This window comes from Heliangelus exortis, chromosome 1 (assembly GCF_036169615.1).
Source record: "Heliangelus exortis chromosome 1, bHelExo1.hap1, whole genome shotgun sequence".
Taxonomy (NCBI): domain Eukaryota; kingdom Metazoa; phylum Chordata; class Aves; order Apodiformes; family Trochilidae; genus Heliangelus; species Heliangelus exortis.
Window position 1 is genome coordinate 185,584,305 of NC_092422.1, and position 18,957 is coordinate 185,603,261.

The 18,957-nt window shown below is 39.3% G+C and overlaps 1 protein-coding gene across 8 annotated transcripts in view; it reads right to left on the reverse strand.

The window, feature by feature from the left end:
- Positions 1-18,957, reverse strand: part of MAGI2 (membrane associated guanylate kinase, WW and PDZ domain containing 2) — a 694,924-nt gene that overhangs the window by 21,428 nt on the left and 654,539 nt on the right. For all 8 annotated transcript variants that reach the window (XM_071734034.1, XM_071734029.1, XM_071734032.1 and 5 more), the window contains one exon: positions 17,899-18,042. In XM_071734034.1, coding sequence (XP_071590135.1) covers positions 17,899-18,042 — 144 coding nt within the window. The remainder of the gene's footprint in view (positions 1-17,898; positions 18,043-18,957) is intronic.

The following is an 18,957-nucleotide window of genomic DNA, read 5'->3' on the forward strand; positions in this document are numbered from 1 at the left end:
AGGCAGAGCTGCAGTAAAATGATTGTTTCAGAAAGAGACATATTCAATGGATCACAGGTTACTTGAATGACAGACAGACACATCAAAGTAAATTTGTTCCTGTCTGTCTGAGGGATATTTCTGGCAGATTAAATAACCTCCAAAGTGGATTCTGAATGTGGTATATCAAATGGTGTTCATCTTATGCTGAAATCAGTGTAATGTATTTGTAACTTGCCTCATGACTTTTACATGTAAGAGGTGGTTTGTTTTTTTTTTTTTTTGTTGAATTGCTTGATGTGTTGGAATCACAGGAACTATCATCTATGCAGCACTTTAATTTGTAGTTTTGTGATTGCCCAAGAAGACCTTTGCTGCATTTAGCTTGCTGTTTCATAAATAAAAGAGAGTTTTGAAGCACAGATACATAGAAGCATCATTTGAATGTACAAATCTTGCTAGCCAAGCTTCATACCAAACTATTATCTGTTATGAAGCAAAGTTAGTGAAGAAAGAAAATTTAGTGGCTATGGCACAGATCAAACAGATTTGCTGAAGTCCTTACAAGAGTATGCTTTGAACAATTGAAATAGAAGATTTTTGCTTGGAGTAAGCACAGCCCCTGGCTGAGCTGTCTAGTAAGAGTGACAGACTCCAGGGCTCTGAATCCAGATTTCTGCAAATTATCTCCTGGCTCGCCTTCCAGATGTAAAATGGGGCACTGATGTCTGTGTCTCCCATCCACCCCGACCTCCCTCCTGGCTTTTCCTCTCACTGGGATGTTTTGGCTCTGCTCTTGTCTCCATGGGAAGAGCTGGCTTGGAATGCTGAAACCTCTCCATGAGCCAGGGAGCGACTGCCTAGCACTGCGCTGGGCTGGGCTGGCGGGGTGGGCACGGGGCTGCAAAGCTCCTTTGCTGCTGCAATACCACAGCCCCCCACTCAACTTGTCAGTCAAACTGGCTGAGAAGCAATGGGTGAGCTGTGTATTAGCAGCACCATGGCCTTTGCACCACAGGCTTTGGAGTTGATGTCTGCAGCTGCATTGCAGAGGCCTCCCAGCCCCATCGGAGGAGCACAGGCAGGAGCTGCTCTCCTGGCTCTGGTAGAGGTGGGGGTCCAGGTGATGGGCAGGCAGGGGGGGTGCATGAGGATCTCAGATGAGTGGGTTCAGCAAACTCATTTATCAGCACCTGGGGAGCACATCTGCTCGGCAGGATCAGTCCTGCCTCTGCATCCACGGCTGCCTCACTGTGCACATCCACTGAACTCAGATGTTCAAAATAACAATGCTGCATATACCCTACAGAGGGTTTCAGGGAGACCATACAGATTTGAAGATGACAGGCACTTCCTTTTCCTCCTACAAGCCTGTCTTGAGAAAACCAGCTCTTTGCTGCCCTTGGACATTGAAATGTTTTCTTGTTTGTACAGTTTTTTTGCTACTATTGTATATTTTTTTTTTACTATTGTTATTTCTGTCAACTAAAATCCTTGAGATGCTTTTTCTTTTTTTTTTTCCTTCCTGAGTTTTAAATATAGTATTTACCAAATAAACATGTATAATATGAAGTGTCAACAAGACTTCTAGCATCAAAGAGAACTGGAAGGGATGTCAAGAAGTTATCTAGTCCCTACTTTTTTTCAGAGGCAGAAAGAATGCTGCTAAAACCACCATGGCAGTGTTTCTCAATAGGAATAAATACTTTGTCAACAGGAATTGCAGCCCATTTTAAGAACCCTCCCAGGATCCTGGATGCAGTCCATGTCAGTACTTAACGAAAAAAACATTGATCCAAGTAAAACCTCTCAGCCTGGCTATTACTGCTGCAGACTGAGCATCAGAGGAAAACAAATTCAGGATTATTTTGTGCAAAAGGTCTTAATTTTGCAGAGCAAACTTCTTCCTTAGTGGATTTTCTGTTAGGAGAAATGCATTTGTTTGTAACATGCAGTACATGTTTTTAGACATTTCTGATGACCTCCAGACCACAGTGACAGCACATGTGCCCTCTGGATCATGAGGAGATCTCCCTTAGGTTTGGCCATGCAGGGCTGTTTGCATCACTCTGATTTTTGGAGTGGTTGGTAGGATGTAGTTGCTGCAGATAGAGCAAAAATGGGAAACCTCTCTTACAACTTTTATAAGATAGACAGAAGATGGATTTGTAGCATCCCCACAAGGATACTAATACAGACAAAAAGGCCAAATACAGACAAAATTCAATCAGTTTGAGAAAACCTGTTTCTAAATGTCATGAAACAATTACACCCCAGTAGAAATGCTATAAAAGTAAACTCAGATTTTCAAAAACTTAAAGACAGCTCTTTTTTGTGTCATGTTACCTGGTTAGACCATGTTTTCCAGCAGGTATTTAAATTGATCTTGTTAGCATGCTCTGAGAGAAGAAATGTCAGATTAGATCAAATGAAGGAAGTGGTTTTAGCACTCCTTGATAAATAGCCTTTAAAATGAGTACTGATGAAAGCTGTGTAGGGAACATACAGTCCTTCAAATAAATTCTCTGCGCTCCAGAGCAGAGATGGAAAGAGATTTTAATACAGTTTAATATGTAAAAAGGTTAAGTTAATGTCACATTTTTCCCTTGCTGTTTCCCTTTCTTCTGTTCTCGTTGGTCAATAGGCAGGAACCATCTTGTATTAATGTAACCTTTCCTGTATTTCAGTGGATTAAAGTATTTTTTTTCTCTATGGGCATCATGTAGCTCATTTCATAGTTCTCTCTTTTATTAAAAAATCTAGGATATTAGATTAGATAAATCTAGATTTTAAAAAAATCTAAAATAACCTAGGAAAGCTTAAAAAAGGCTGACACCTTGGTTATGTGACTGAAGGAGGGCAGAAAAACAAAGTGCTCTGAAATTTACATCAGAAAGTGTGAGACCAGAGGTAAAATTAATAGTTGTAAGAAGCAGTAGGTTAATTGTGTTCCATGCATTTGTGTCTTGTGGCTGACTGATATATGACTGAATTATACTTCCTTTGCAGCACAAGCCCAATACTGATTAAATAAGAAACACAACAAGGAAGAGAAATGTTGCCAACACTCTTAGACTGAGAAAATCTTTGATTAAACTTTACACTCATATCTGGGGAATTCATACAAAAGAGAAAAATTTGAGGAGTGGTTTCCCATGTGTCTAATATGGTACAAATTTATATGCTTATTTTTTATGGAGTTGAACATTTATAACCTCACCTTCCTTCCCCTTGCTGATATAGATTCTCTTGTGTCTGATATGGAAGGACACCATGCTGTATCCTTTCTCTCTGTCCAGGCATTCAAATGTGCTTCTTCTCTTGTCTTTTTTATTGTGGAATAGGGATTTTGATATTGTGGGGCTATTTCTCTCTTTTTTAAATGCAGTGATTCTTAAGAGGAGCTTACATATATCCAGGCTGAGGCCAGAGGTAATGGTAAGCACAGAAACAGGACTGAAAAAAACCCAGTGCCTGTTATATGGGATCCTCATTACTCTCTGTTCAGGATCAAAAGTTGATTCCTGCATTTTTATACCACTATGACATTTCTCTACACATCTCTTCTGGATCTTTCAAAGCCTGTCCACAGTCTCCAAACTGGAGATATTACTAAGGTGGTCAGTATGTAGAGCAGATCAAAATTATAACATTGTTCCCATGTGGCAGAAATGCTTACTAATACTACTCTCAGAATGAGGCCTTTGCCTTCTTACAACACATCAGATGTGTGACTCATGGTCAGCTGGAATTTTGGGATTGTCCCCAGCAGTACTGGCCACACAGCTATGCCCCATTTGACATTGTGCATCTGATTTCTCTACCCTAAACCAAACATAGTGTACCTCAGTGAATTTTATCAGATTGTCTGCTTTATTATGAAATTTTAATTTTGAAATTGAAATCAGTTCCTCAAAGTCCTTTTAAACTGTCCATGAATAGTGAAATAATAGTGAACAATAATGAAATTATTATACTGAGCTGGTTTTATCCTAGACCCCTCAGAGCCCCACTTGTAATTTCACACCAGTAATTACTATTCAGGAGCAAACCATTCAGGGCAGCCTTTGAGAGGAATTATTTTCAGTAACCACTTTACAATGACTCCACCTGGAGTCTATTTCCCCATAATCTCTGTGAATTTCATAAAAGGTGGTGCTAAAAGGTGAAAGAAGATGCCTCATGTATTCTCCTTCCCCCTTAAGAAAAAAAAATTAAAATCAGAAATAAGAAATGAAAATTAGTCTGGTATGACAAGATTTGCTTTCCAAAATTTACATGTTGGTGGAATTCTTCAACTTTTTGACAAGTTGTCACAGATTATTTCTGCAAGTAATAGTTAAAGGAACTTTTCTCTATTACTGAGTTTAAAAAAAGGGAATACACTTTCCTTTCTCTTGTCTGATATTAACTTTCTTGTCCTCCATGAATTCTTGGACATAATTACTAATAGTCTAGAAATTACTTTCTCTTAGTCATTGACCATACATGAACATCAGCACATTCAATTGATTTGAATCTAACTATCCTTTAAGCAGCTTTTTCCTTATTCTGATTTATGATAATTTTTCTGTGTCGAAGGTGATGTAGGTTTATGGCCCTTTTGAATATCTCAGTGAAGATTTATAGAAAGCAAGCACTGAATACTTCATCTTTTTCCAATTCTCAGCAAGCAGTGAACTTTATTTTTTTTTCCTGTTCTTTATGCTTCTTTTAATATACTTAGGTTACCTTACAAACTTTCATCACAGACTGCTTGGATTTCATTCTGACACATTCACTTTTCCCTCTGCACCTAGTGGGACACCAGTCTCCTAAGAGGTGTTGCAGCATCAAGCTTTGAGTGTCTAAATCTTTTATTGGGTATGACCCTAAGGCACTAGCTCCTCTCATGGAAAGTGACATGTTTGAATATCAGATCATTATTTTGAAGAGGCCTTTCAGCAAGCTGCCTTCTGTGCAGATACAAAGCTTTTCAGATGGAACGCCAGAATATTTTACAAGATGAACTTCAATGTAGCAGTGTTATCATTTTGCATGGCACTAAGGTCTTCTGTCAATTTACACTTTTTTGTCAGAATTAACAGGAAAAACAATTCCCAGATTTTGTGAGTTAGCCATACCTAAAAGAATACCCTCAGCTCCTGTGCCATTCAGGCACAGTTTCTACATGACAGCCCGAGAGGTCGCATGCATCCTAGTCACCAAGTTTTAAATCCACAAATACCAGGGAAAATGTTTGAGAGGACAGCCCTTGAAATCCAACATTTTAATCTCACAAAGCCACAGACTGCCTTCAGCAGAATAAAAACATTGATTTGCAAAAACATCGATTGAAGAATTTTACAGGGGACGGGTGCGTGGAGGTGGGATGAAAGCGTCCCTTGGCCAGGCTGGTGGTCACTCACGAGAAATGGACCTGTGGACCCCTTCCCACTCCCAACAGGCAGACCCTGCATGGTGGGACACACCTGAACTGGGATCAGCTCCTGTCTGTAACCTTCCTGGTAGCATTCAGCTCCTACTGTAACCTGGTAGCATTCAGCTGAGACTACAAAGCCAGAGGGATTGATCTCTGCACCCTCCAGACGTTCCCACCAGATTAAGCTTGAAGCTTGTTTGTTGGCGAGCCAGCCTGGGAAGCTTGCAGGCTGCTGCCTGAGCTGTATTTATTCTGAAGAAACCTGCTCTTTGCAGCTCTGAGGCTGGCAATTTTACACACATTGGTTTCGCATTGTGTTTCTTTCTTCCTTCAGAATGTGGCCCTGGCTGCTTTTCCATGCTGGTTGGGACAAATGCCTACCCAGACCCACTGATTCTCCTCCTGACTCGATGGCATTTGGTAAAGAGAAGACTTCTCTAACATATTCTCACAATATACGAGTACAAAGCAAACACTGAATGCTGCCCCTCCTGTTCGTGTTTTAAAATTAGAATACTAATGATTTAAGTGTAATTATTAAAGTAGTTTGTGTGGATGGGTAATATTAAAAAAAAATCTGTTTTGGTTCAATTCAGATGCTCCATCCATGTATAAGAACAACTGAGCTATAAAATTGGGCAGCATGTTTTCTGGCAATAATGAGGAGATAATAATCCTAAGGAATGTTTAAGTGACATTACTATTGATAGGTTAATTAGAAAGAAAATTGTAAAGCTTCTCTGAATCATTAGAAGAAAGTGCTTTTAGTACATGTGAGTTTAACTGCAGACTCTTTGTTTGGCTACATTTTATAGTAATTATTACCTGCCTCATTTAAAAAAGACAACTGTACATACAAACAGAATTCCAGAAGCAAGCTAAATCAGAAGGAAATACATATAGCTTCAGTGTAGTAAAGAGGATTTTCCTTGTTCAAATGTAGTTTTAAAATACTGACTGTAGCCTTGTGTATGCTTGCCTCTGTCAATGTTTAAAGAACAGTCTTTAAGCAGGTGTATAGTCCCCAACTGCACAAAATGAAATGAATTGTGTATGCACATTTTCATTCTATGTTAAATGAGGAAATCTAATGATAAAAGCAGCCTCAGATGATTTGTGCAGAGGGCATTTCTGTCTGTCATTTTATTAATGCATTTTATAATTAAGCCTTGAGAAAGAGACTAATTTCACTTAATTCCTTTTATATGAGCATTCTATTTTTATAACTGAAACATATTTTGCATATTATTTGTTGATGTTATTGTTAATGAGTCCAAAAGGCTGAGAGATTGTCTGTACTTGGACACTCCAGAATATCTATTTTGGTGGATTTCCAAGTACTGTCAAGCCCTAATATCATTGCCTGGAGTTAGGCACAGGCTGGAAATCTGTGAAATTTCCTCACAGGAGAGAATCTGTATTCCCCAGAAAACCCAGGCGTGATGTGTAGCCTGAGCAAAGCTGTGGCATATTCCTGGTCTTGGATTCCCTCCAGCACATTTTAGGTGTGGGAACTTGAGTGTCTCAGTAAGAGACGTGGCCTTTCTCTTTGGAGGAGTTACACTAACATGTCTCATGTCACCTTTGAAGCAATCACCCATGAAGGTTTAGAATCAAAAACCTTTTTTCTTTGGCCAGCCAGCTGTTTAAGCAGTGGTGGCTTCTAACCCCTGGAAATGCCAGGTCCCTTGCTCCTGCAGGGAGCTGCTCCTGCCTCCTGCCCAAACCAGAGGATGCTGTGGGGAGGAGAGGGGCAATGGGACACGGCTGAGCTTGGGCACAGCAAGGAATGGCTTTTACACCACACCCCAGCAGCTGCTCCAGATTTTTTTTCCTTTTAATTTTTTCAAGTTTTCCTGAGAGAGAGGGAAACATTAGAATAGCTATTACAGAAAGAGAGCCTGGAAGGTGGAAAATGCACATGATGGAGTGTCAGCAGAGAACAGGGAGTGCAGGAGAAAAATGGAGATTGCAGGGGAGGGTGGCTAACAAGACAGCAAAGTGGACTTGTACTGTAATAGACTTGATGCCTTATACAGTGTTGCTCCAAAATAATACATAAATTAAAGGTGTCAAAGATAAAATAAAAATTCATTAATTTATTGGAGTTAATTGATATACCATTACTTCTTTAAAATAGAGCTTGGATGAATCAGTGTAGAATTCTGTAATATTAATAACATGTACTCCACCTCTACACTCAGGGATAGGAATGCACAGAGACTATTAAAAAGGAAGCAAAAAAATTTCTGGTATTTTCTCGATGACCTCAGGCAGTTCTTATTAGGCAAAAGCAAAGCAAGTTCAAGATTTGACAAGCTGATTTTATAGAACTTACATAGAAGCCTGGACACAGAGACTGCTTCACCCAAAGTGGCACACAAAAAGCAATACATTGAAGAACATAAGACTCTGACAAGTTAAACAGGAAACCACAAAGAGAATTTGAGGAGGAAAACTGCTAAAATATATGAGCCAAGAATACACTTTCAAACATACCAGAGGTGCAGAGCCCGTCAGAAAACCAAGATCTGAAAAGATTGGGTGCAAGGTAGAAAAGACTGCAGAAATAGATAAATTATTTGCATCAGTGTTTGCTAAAGAGAAGGGCAGCAAAAACTGCAGAGGGACTGCTCACCATGGCAGTGAGTCTGAGGACCTTGCTCTAATGGTAGGGTCAGTGGCAAAGATTTTACAACAAACTGATGAAAAGAAGAGTAAGAAATCACCAGAAGGAGATGAGTTTCACCCTCCACTCCAAAAGAATTTGGATATGAAGCTCCTGAACTAGTAGCTACAGGATGTAATCTACTGCCTACATCAGGAAATTGCTGAATAGCAGACGAATGGGAAGTGGCAAGTGTGACACCAGCCTTTAAGGACAGTCCTGGAAAGTAACCAAGCAAGCCTCATGTTCAATTAAGCAGATGGAAGGAAGCAATAAGGATGGTGAAGGTTAGCTGGCACATGGATAATGATGATATAGTGATGAAGGATCAGTGTGGCTATTGTAGTGGGAAGCAATTCCTCACAGATCTCTTACAGGTCACTGGAGCTCTCAATGACTATCTAGATAAATGTGATCTGGTTAGTATACTGACATTTTCAGAAAGCTTTTAACAGTAAAGCCTTCAGAAAAGGCTCTACTGTTGGATAAGAAAGAATGGCATCTTCTAGGGAAGAGATTAAATTCTAGGGGAAAAAAAGGTTTAAATTAGGGGTTAATTTTCACTATCAGAAGACCTTACCACAGTGATTATTCTGTCCAGCATATTTGTAAATGGTAAAGCGAAGAGGCTGAAGATAGGGATTACAAGATTTTCAGGAAACACAATAACAGGCAGGAGTGTAAAATATAAACTTAAAAGCTGTTAAAAGGCAGCAGATGAAAATCAGTGGTGGTTAAGTACTAAGTAGAGTACACATGGAAAATGAAATGCACGATGGCTCTAAATTACCACAACCTCTGAAGAGACAGATCTCATAGTCTTTGTGGTTAGCTTGCTGAAAATGTTAGCCCCTTCAGAGAAATAAGCAGAATATTAGGGAAATAACAGAGAATAAAGGAGAAGCCACCATTATATCATTTAGGAGCACAAAAATTTTGAAAATGGCTGATTGTTCTGATGATTCCATCTCCAAATGAATGTGGTAGATTGAGAAATGGTTTGGAGGAAGCCAGAGATGACAGTCAGGGTAAAGGCCAGATCCTTTATCAGGTAAGATGAAATAGACTGCTAAGTTTCAGTGGGAAAAAGGTGGATAGGCAACAGGACAGTAGAATAAGGAACAGTTTGGAGAATGACGAAGCAATCATAAGTTTATTAAGTTGTAGCTTCAAACAAAAAGAATTTTTTCCAAAAAATGCAAGGATTTATGTTTGGAATCCATTGACATAGTGCATCAGGAATGTCAAAAGCACAAGTAAATTCAAATAAATGGATAAAAAATAGTCCTAGATAGTAAAAGTGAAAATTCTATCAAAAAAAAACCCCAAAAAACCCAAAAAACCCAACCAAACAAAAAAAAAGTAAACTGCTGATTGCAAGGGATCTTGCCAGAATATGGCTATACCCAGTGAAGAATCATTTTGTACTTGTACTGTCTGGTTTTCCTAAGCATATTCTACTTGTTGTTGGAGTGAGGATACCGGGCTGTCGCGGCCACAGAAATTGGTCTAATATCTGTATCCTTTTACCTTTACAAGTGATCTCTCATAATTCCTACCTGTTGCTGCTTGAGAAAACACAGAAGAGAAGCTGGATCTGTCATTCCTGTTGCTGGACAAAGTGTTTTAGTTATCAGAGTGGCATATCTGCTGTCTTCATTTTTTTCTAATACTCTTCCTTCTTAATTTTTTTAAGTTTGGGCTAATAATTTTTTTAGATCTGAAAACCTTTCTAAATCTTCCATAAAACACAGATTTAAATACATTGCCTGCCTGTGACATATTTTAGTCTTAAAATTTCATACCAAACCATTTTTAGCAAGATTATTAACTTATTCTTTTTCACATCTGGCTTGAAGGCACGAAGTTACAAGGATGCTTTGAATGTGTGAAACTGAGCACATTTTTGCAAGAATGATGTTAATTACATGTGTGAGAGGAATATTCTTTCTCCTTACCCTTCTGCAAACAAATACTAAAACGCACAGAGCTTATTGGAGAAATGCTGAATAACAGTTCAACTGCAGTTAATTAACACTTGATTTATTAGGTTTTTATACTGTTAACATATATTCAGGATCCCTGAGGAATTCGGTTTGCATTTCCTTTTTGTGTAGACACAAGGATGTTGGTCAGCTTTATGTCTGCATGTCAGTATTCTTCCTTGACTTCTGCCAATTACACTGATCTGGCAATGAGCTTCTCCTGCTACAGGCTGGCACACAGCTGATATGCTAGAGTATCCCAGCTGAATTCCCCCTGTACAGATCAATCACACCTAGTCTCATACAAGTGAGGTTGGACAGTGATGTATGTAGTAGGGAATTGGCGTGTGAATGAGATTACCCCAAAGGGACATGCAATTGAGTGGGAAAGCACAGCTAACATCTTCCTGTTCTCTCCAGGTGGCTCACAAATCACAAAATAAATGGATGGGACTAAGAATATCTTTGTGTTCCGTTGTAATGACAGTGTTGACATTCACTGAATGCTTACTACAAAGGTAAGATTTATATTACTGCACAAAGTAAGCCAGGTGTGCTCCAGGCTGTAAGAGTAAGTGCTACTTATGTAGAAAAGATTGGCTACTAAACTGACATGAATCACTCCACAGGCATTTGTCTTTCAGGTGTGTGCAAAAGACCTTAGTCAAACAGAGGTTGGTGGAGCACTGTATACACCTGTAGTATACTTCTGCCCCTTTACTTCTGTCCCTGATGCACTCACATAATGTCAATATCTTCTATTTAAAGATTAGTGACAGCCTTCTCAAGCCCTCACTTATGTCAAGCACTCAGCAGCCAGCTCACTATTGCTCTCAGCTCACCACCTGATGAAGACCTTTTGGCTATAGGACCTAGAAATCATGGTCTGCTAAAAACAGATACAGTGATAAAGTGACAAGATGAGCACCAAGCTAAATGTGTGCAACTGCAAGTGGTAAAGAAAGCAGAACTGGAAAATCCATGATTATGGAAACAAAAGAGAAAGACTTCTGCTCTGTGTGGTAGAAAAGCCTTTCTGGACACTGCAGGGACATAATTAACTAAATCTGCTCTAAACTTCCTCTGCTTTTCAGCTCTGCCTGTATAACCACTGAACCCAGAATAGCTCAAGTGAATCCTGGGAGACTGATGAGACATCTGGGAGTGCCCTGCTCTGGAGAGATAGGTTTATATTCCCTTGTTAAACTTCACTGTTATACAGTGTTTACAGAGCCCTAATAGACAGCTGCCTACATATTGCCTATTCCTTTCAGAAGCCTAAGAGTTAGTTTTGATATTAATTTATTTCTTCTGGGACACATCGTTAGCAATAGCCAGCTATCACACAACACTGTTTAGAATCCTGGCCTCTAGGCTTTTCAAGGGATTTACAATTTTGTAGGGCTCAAAAGAGGGCTTTATTATCAGCTTAAGCATTTCATAGGTGTTTCCCTTTTATGGCAAACACAAATCCACAAGTCACATTGTCAGAATGAAAAAAACCAGAAGTTGCCTAACCTAGTTGCCTAATTTAGGACACTTAAAAAGAGGGAAGTCACATAATCACAGAATCACAGAAAGTTAGGGGTTGGAAGGGACCTCAGATTCTTGAGTCCAAGCCCCCTGCCAGAGCAGGGTCACCTACAGGAGGTCACAGAGCAATGAATGCCTCCAGGCAGGGTTTGAATGTCTCCAGAGAACAAGACTCCACAACCTCCCTGGGCAGCCTGTTCTAGTGCTCTGTTACCTTCACAGTAAAAAAAAATTCTCCTCATGTTTATATGGAACCTCCTATGCTCAAGCTTATATCCACTGCCTCTTGTCCTATGTCCATTGGGTATAAATGAGAAGAGCCTGGCACCATCCTCCTGGCTCTCTCCCTTTACATATTTATAAATGTTGATGAGGTCACCTCTCATTCTCCTCTATTCTAAGCTGAAGAGCCCCAGCTCCCTCAGTCTTTCCTCACAAGGGAGATTTTCCACCCCCTTCATCATCATGATGGCTCTGTGTTGGACTCTTCCAAGCAGTTCCCTGTCCTTGAACTGAGGGGCCCAGAACTGGACACAATATTCCAGATGTGGCCTCACCAGGGAAATGTCAGTTTTGAAAACTGTCAAATGCTCATACATGGGTTTTGACAACAGTTTCAAATGTAATGCTTATGCCTTCCATGATCTGAAACTTTAGTTCTCTTTCCTTCCAAATGGGAGACAGACTCCCTCTTCTCTGCTGCCTTTTTTGACCCTGGCTTTTGAATACTGGAGTGTCCCTTTTGACTAGGAAATATTTCTTGGTATAGGCTGATGAATTTCTCCTGAATTCACATAGAAGATTGGTGTGAACACACAGAAAAGGACAAGATACACAAACTGGGCTGGTTTTCAGAGTGGCATTATCCTGCCCACAGGTTGGTTACTGTCATGAGTGTCACTGTGCTGCTCACTCAGCAAGCTGGAACAGACCAAGGAAGGCCACACTAATTCCTGTGCAGCAACACAGAAGCTCAGAATTGACACTGTAGAAGCTTTCTCTCCCTTTTTCCTATTTTTATCTCCAACTGTGTACATCTGAAACAAAGAGAGAGGCACAGATCCCAGAAAAAGCAGCAAACAGGAAAAAGGATTGAAGACTTGAAGGCAAAGTATGAATGATATAAAATTCTGCAGTAGCTGTATTTCAGATATCTATTCTGCAAATGCATAAGAAAAATCTACAAAAGAAGGAGAAAAATAATGTAGTATTAGGATATATGAGGAAGCTAGATAGGACTAACTGGTGGACGTGGACTGAGAAAAATGACAAGACAGAAATCTGGAAATCTCAGAGATGAGAAGTGTGACTTTCATGAAAGATTTGAAAAAAAGGATGTAATTCACAAAGTGACAAATATGACACAGATTCACATTGTGCATAAAAAAGCACATTTCGCCCTCATTCTTCATGAATTTTGCATTCCCTAACCCATTTGTGCAAGATACTCTGTATCTTTACAGCCCTCAGCCACAGGCTCTTTTTTTGATGCTCTTTTTTAGTAAATATGCCTGCTGCAGGAGATATCATTCAAGACAACAAGAAATCTGTTGATCATATCTCACACATCTAGCAAACACCATGACCAGCCTTAACAATTCTTCTGAGAGCAGTCAGTAGTTCCTCATCTCTTAGATGGAAAGGATAGAAATCTGCAGGAAGAGCTCTGCCCACCATTGTCTTCAATGTGAGACAAAAATAAAACACGAATTATCATGAAACTTATCAAATAGACCTGTAAAATTCTTACCAGTAGAGCTTGAATCTTCAAAGGCTGTGGGACCATGCTCCACACTGGCAGTGTTAGGTCCCTGGTGACTGTATCAACTCATTACTGCCATCACTAGTGCACTATATGCTCACCCTACTCTGAGACTAGGCCTTTCAGCTATATTTTTCAATATTACCAATTAGGTTATTTTTTTTCCATCATGTTAGGATTACTTGGCAAATACAGTCCTGATTTGTTCAGATCTCTGTCAGCTCAGGATAAGAGATCAAAGGTGCTAATAATTCTCCAGATTTTTCTTGTGGTTTGTTTTATACAGTCTTGTCTTAGGCAGCACAGACTTGTCCTATTAAGTCCTTTTTTGCTATGGCATGGACAGAGCCCTATATTTCTGGTACACCCTCATCCTGAAGAACAAGGAAGATGGGAGATAAATTTTTAGACCTCAGAGATCTCAGTAAGTCCATCTGCCAGTTAAAGTTTCGGATAGTCATGTTTCCTTCTGTAGTCTTTTCCTTAGATCTAATGACATTTTCCTTCTCTGCTCCTAATTTGTAAGATATCTTGTTCTTTGTGCAAATTCATTAGTACACTAGAAGTATTTTGAGTCACATGTTTCAATTTCTGTAAACCTTTGTGGTGGCAGACTTTTCAGGATTCAGCATTGCAGGTTGGCTGAGCTGTCAGAATCAGGAGGGATCTGCCTTTACTTTCAGTAAATGAGGTTTCCCCTTACTGAGGTCTCATGAGAGAAATCTCCTTAAGTTCCTGCCAAAGTTAATTGTGGTATCATAGAATCATAGAATCATAGAATCATAGGGGTTGGAAGGGACCTCGAAAGATCATCTAGTCCAACCCCCCCTGCCAGAGCGGGGCCCCCTAGAGTACATCACATAGGAACGTGTCCAGGCGGGTTTTGAATGTCTCCAGTGAAGGAGACTCCACAACCCCCCTGGGCAGCCTGTTCCAGGGCTCTGTCACCCTTACAGTAAAAAAATTTTTTCTGATATTCAACTTGAACCTCCTATATAGACCTGACATATGGTTTTATAGGTAATTAACATGATTATGGCTGTGGCTTTCCAACACTGATGGTGAAAAGTTTAGCAACAATGCAGGCAGCAGAGTAAATGTGAAGAAGCACTACTTCCTATAGGCTTCTGGGGCCTTTGATAGACATTTCCTTCCTATGTTTAATCAAAATTAAACTAGGATGTATGCTTGGCCTTTCTGCAGAAGCAGAGTCTGTAAGACTAAATAAAAATATCACTGCATGTGAAAGTGTCATGACTAAGAACAGTGCAATAAGCCTGTGAAAGTTTTAAACTTGTTTTTAAGGGTACAAGTTGACAAACCTTATGACACAATGCAGTGCCTATACAGGCTGGCAGGAGACCCTTGGGTAGAAAAGCAAAATGCTAGTGAGACTGATGAACTCTGTATGACACCAACTCTCTAGTCTTCCACCTTTCTGGTTCCCAGAACAAGACTACAGAAAATCAAAGAAAAAAGCTTCACTGGCCATGAAGGGCAATTAAAGACTATTTTAGATCTCATAAACCTAAAATGGAGTGTTCCTCTGTGGATTTGTTTCCAATAAAAACACAAAATGCCTTAGCATGCCATACCCAGTGGGAAGGAAGACCAAGACTTGATTGGAAATGGTGATGTGAAAACAAATGTCACTAGACCTTTTCCCCCCTTCCATTAATCTTCTCATGTCCAGGCAGCTCTGTCATGGACAGTTGAAGAGCGCCATTTCCACTGCTTGCTCTATGAGTCTGTCCTCTCGTCTGCTCTGAAGCTTCACTGGATTTTATGGAACTCTGAAGATCAACCTGAAAAGATTTGCCCCAGGATGCCCTGATTTTGATATAACTTTCTTCACATTGTTTCATCGTTGCCTTTTTGTTCAATTTCTCTTTGCTCCTATTATTCTCATATAATGTATTTCTTTCATACTTACCTTCCTCAGTAAATGTATCTACTCTGTTTTCTTTTACAAGAGTTCCATGCAGGTTCTTTGTTTACATCTGATTCTCTTTAATCTTAGCTTTTAGTTCTTTAAATTTATACTTTGGACCTCAGAATATTTTGAATGTATGCTGATAAGACTTTGCAGACTTTGAGGTACCTGTCTGGAGCTGTTAGGCATTGCAGTGCTTCAATTACACAGTTTCAGAAAGGCACTAGTGTAGATGCAGATATATTGCTTTAAAGTATTTATATTCCTTTATTTATTTCTGTAAAGTAGAGAGATTTATAACACTATGAATGTGGGTTTATCAGGGCTTTTGCTGGCTATAACTAGACTGACAACAAAATTTTATTTGTGGAATACGTTTACTTGGTACTTCTGAATACACTGCAGATGATGTGTTTCATTATGTGATCTATCTTTTTCAACAGCTTAGAAGGCTTAATTTTTCTGTTCTTGGCTTGGTGAGTGAGTATAATGGTAAAGTTCTGTGTGTTATTTCTCTCTGTGAGAGTGAGCTGCACCTTATCTGCTTCACATTTTTCTTTAAGGCTCCAGGTAAATCAGAGAAGGATGTTGAAGGAGGAGGAAACAGGAAGCAAAATGGTAATGGAAATAAATAGATCATGAGAAGAGCTATTAGCTGGAAAATGCCCCTGGTAAGATCCTGCCACAAAAGAATGTTTTACTACTGGTTTACCCAGTGATGAAAGCCTAGCATCAGAGAATTTGGTCTTTAAAGAAGACAGTATGGAAGTGAGGACCAATCTGTCTCAGAGATGAAACAAAGAGATATGGAACTGCAGCAAGCAGGCTGCTGGACCCAGCCAGACATGGGAATGAACTTGCATTATTAACTGCAGATGTAAACTTAAAAAATGACATATGTTTGCAGACCTCTGCTTCCTTTGTTCATCTGTATAGTTGGGCTTGATCTTAGAGGGCCTTTCCAACCTTAATGATTCTGTGATTCTATCATCTTCCTTTATACTCTGTTTTTTTTTCAGCTATTTTTTTTTATTTGCTATTTTTCTATTTTTGTTTTCAAGAACCTATTTCTTGAGCTTCTGCTGTCCATCACTTACAGGTCACTGGAGATAAAAGCCTCTCATGTTCCAAACCCATTTGTGACTGTCAGGTTAAAATGGCTGTTAAACAGGAGAATACAACACAAGACTTGGTGACAAGGCTGAAGGGTAACACTGATTCCAAAGAACGACTTTTAAAAGGGCAAAAACCTCAATTACAACTACAAACCAGAATAACACTTGGCTGTGCACTGTGGCCACATTAAAAAATGCTATAAAATAAGTTACTTTTGAAAATATATTAACATTATCCATTATAAGATGCAGGACTTTTCCTAATGAAATGGAAAAAAGCTGTGTATTTGTGTTACACACTTTTTAAGTTATGCACAGAGTAGTCTAACTTTATTCTGTGATACTAGTTTGTTCCAACGATGCACAGATTTTAATAAGTTAGTTTTCTGCCTAATACAGGTTATTATTTGAAATCAAGCCTCTCCAAAGGCATTGCTCTTCCTTTCTTCTGTAGTCTTAGCCATATGTTTCAAAAATATGTGATTCCAGAGCTTATTAAAAGCACATTAAAAGCCCCTTACCTTTAATCACATTGTGGCTGCTAATGCAGATCTTGCTTACAGCTTTTCATTAAGAGCAGCTATCTATGATAGTGCTACAGTAAAGGAAAACACTCCCCAGAGAAGATACATCTGCAGCATGAATTCACCTGTATTTCACACAGCAAATCTTGTGGGAAGATTTCCCAGTCACCAATTGCCTTCCTGCTTGCCCCCTGACTCCCCTGGCATGGGGGCTGCTTACCCCAGTGTTCCCTTACTGCAGCTCCCCCTGCCAGGGGTTTGCACTCCATGGTATAGCTGAGGCCTGAGTGAATTCTATAGTTCTACAAAGTGGACAAGTTAAGAGTGATTTGAAGCACACTAAACCTCCTCAGTTATATACAGAAAGTCTCTGATTGTATATTTAGACTGCTGGCAATGCTCTTTCAGCATGAAGTCAAGCTTTTTAGGATTGTGAAAAAGAATATGTGTGACAACCACGGCATTTGTAAATTCTGCTGCTACGACTGTATGAAATGCCATTTCCTTTTGCCATCTTTATAATCAAATATTGCCTCAATAAGATTGCAGTTATTAGATACATAAACAACTTTTTCATGTTGATTCTTTCACCTGTTTTCTCTCTCCTTTTTGTGTACTCACTATTCTGCAAGGCATTAGCAGTCCTTGATGAGTTTGTATTTCCTTTTTAGCACAACTTTAAAGCCATCTATTTTATTAGGTTATTTTTTATTACACAGAATATGTATTAAAGTAGGAATTCCTTGTGCAGGAAATTAAGAAATGAAATTTCTGAAGTGAATGCTTTTAGATTCAGTATTTGGATGTAATGTTACTATTATACCAATACAGAACTCAAATGCACTAAGAGATGTAACTTTTTGTGAGAGATTTCTAAATTGCCTTAGACATTAGTGAAAGAACTGCTTTTGCCTTGACTTCATCACCAAACATATCTGTAATGTTGAAAAAGTATTGTTACAATACATTTCACTTACCCTCATCCTTCCATTTCTTATTGCTGGTCCATCTTCTGCTAACCTCAACACATATAAATCCATTTTGTACTCCCTTCCTCCTCGAATACTAAACCCAAAACCTTTGGCTCCTTTCTCCAAATCAACCGTGAAATAATCAAAGTCCTGTATAGGTAAATAAAAAAAGAAAGATGATGTACCATATGAATGTTATGGTTTACATTCAAGAGAACTTAAAACACATCTCTTCAAAGATGCACCTATCCAATTGATGGGACCTTCAAATTATACTTCTGCACTGACAGACTTTGGCCATTTCTGAAAGGAGAAAGACTTCAGCAAAATTTAAATGCCTAACTCTGAACTACTCTGAAAGAGAATCTTCCAGCAAGTGTCTGGTACCAAACACTCGAGATAGTTTCCATATTCACACCCAATACTTCCGTGGCACCTGAGTACATTTATGTAGAAGTGTTGATTTGGCAAGTGAAGTAGCAGACAGTTCCTGTGTAAGCATCAGCAGGACTGAAAACCAGTAGGAGAGACACCTCCTAGATTCCCAGCAGAACTTAACAGGATCTGCAGGCTGGACTGATGAATTCACAAAGTACAGCAGCTCTCATGAGTTAAAATGTGCTTGAGGAGAAGGTGGGAAGTAGGAGATTTGAGTTTCACCCTCTCCAGTTTGTCTTCCCACTTTCCTTGGGGGACCCAAACCACCAGCACCATACGGGGGTCTGGGTGGGAACTTGCTCGGTGTCTTCTGGTCCATTGGCAGCCAGAAATGCAAGAGCCATGGGATCAGAAGGAAAATGAAAGCAAGTTTGGGTTGTACAGACCAATGGTTAGAGAATTATACTGGAAACAGTGAGAAAACTGAAGTCTAAGTATCTCTTTCCAGAGGCATCATCTTATAGGGTATGCATCTGGGGATAGGGATTTGCTAGTTAGATACTGAAATACATAAAATTATCAGAAGGCTCTCTGAATCTATTTTATGACATATTGATATTTACATTGATATGTTTTAAGTGTCTGGCTTTGACAATGTCAGCATAGAAACCATCCATTCTACCATAA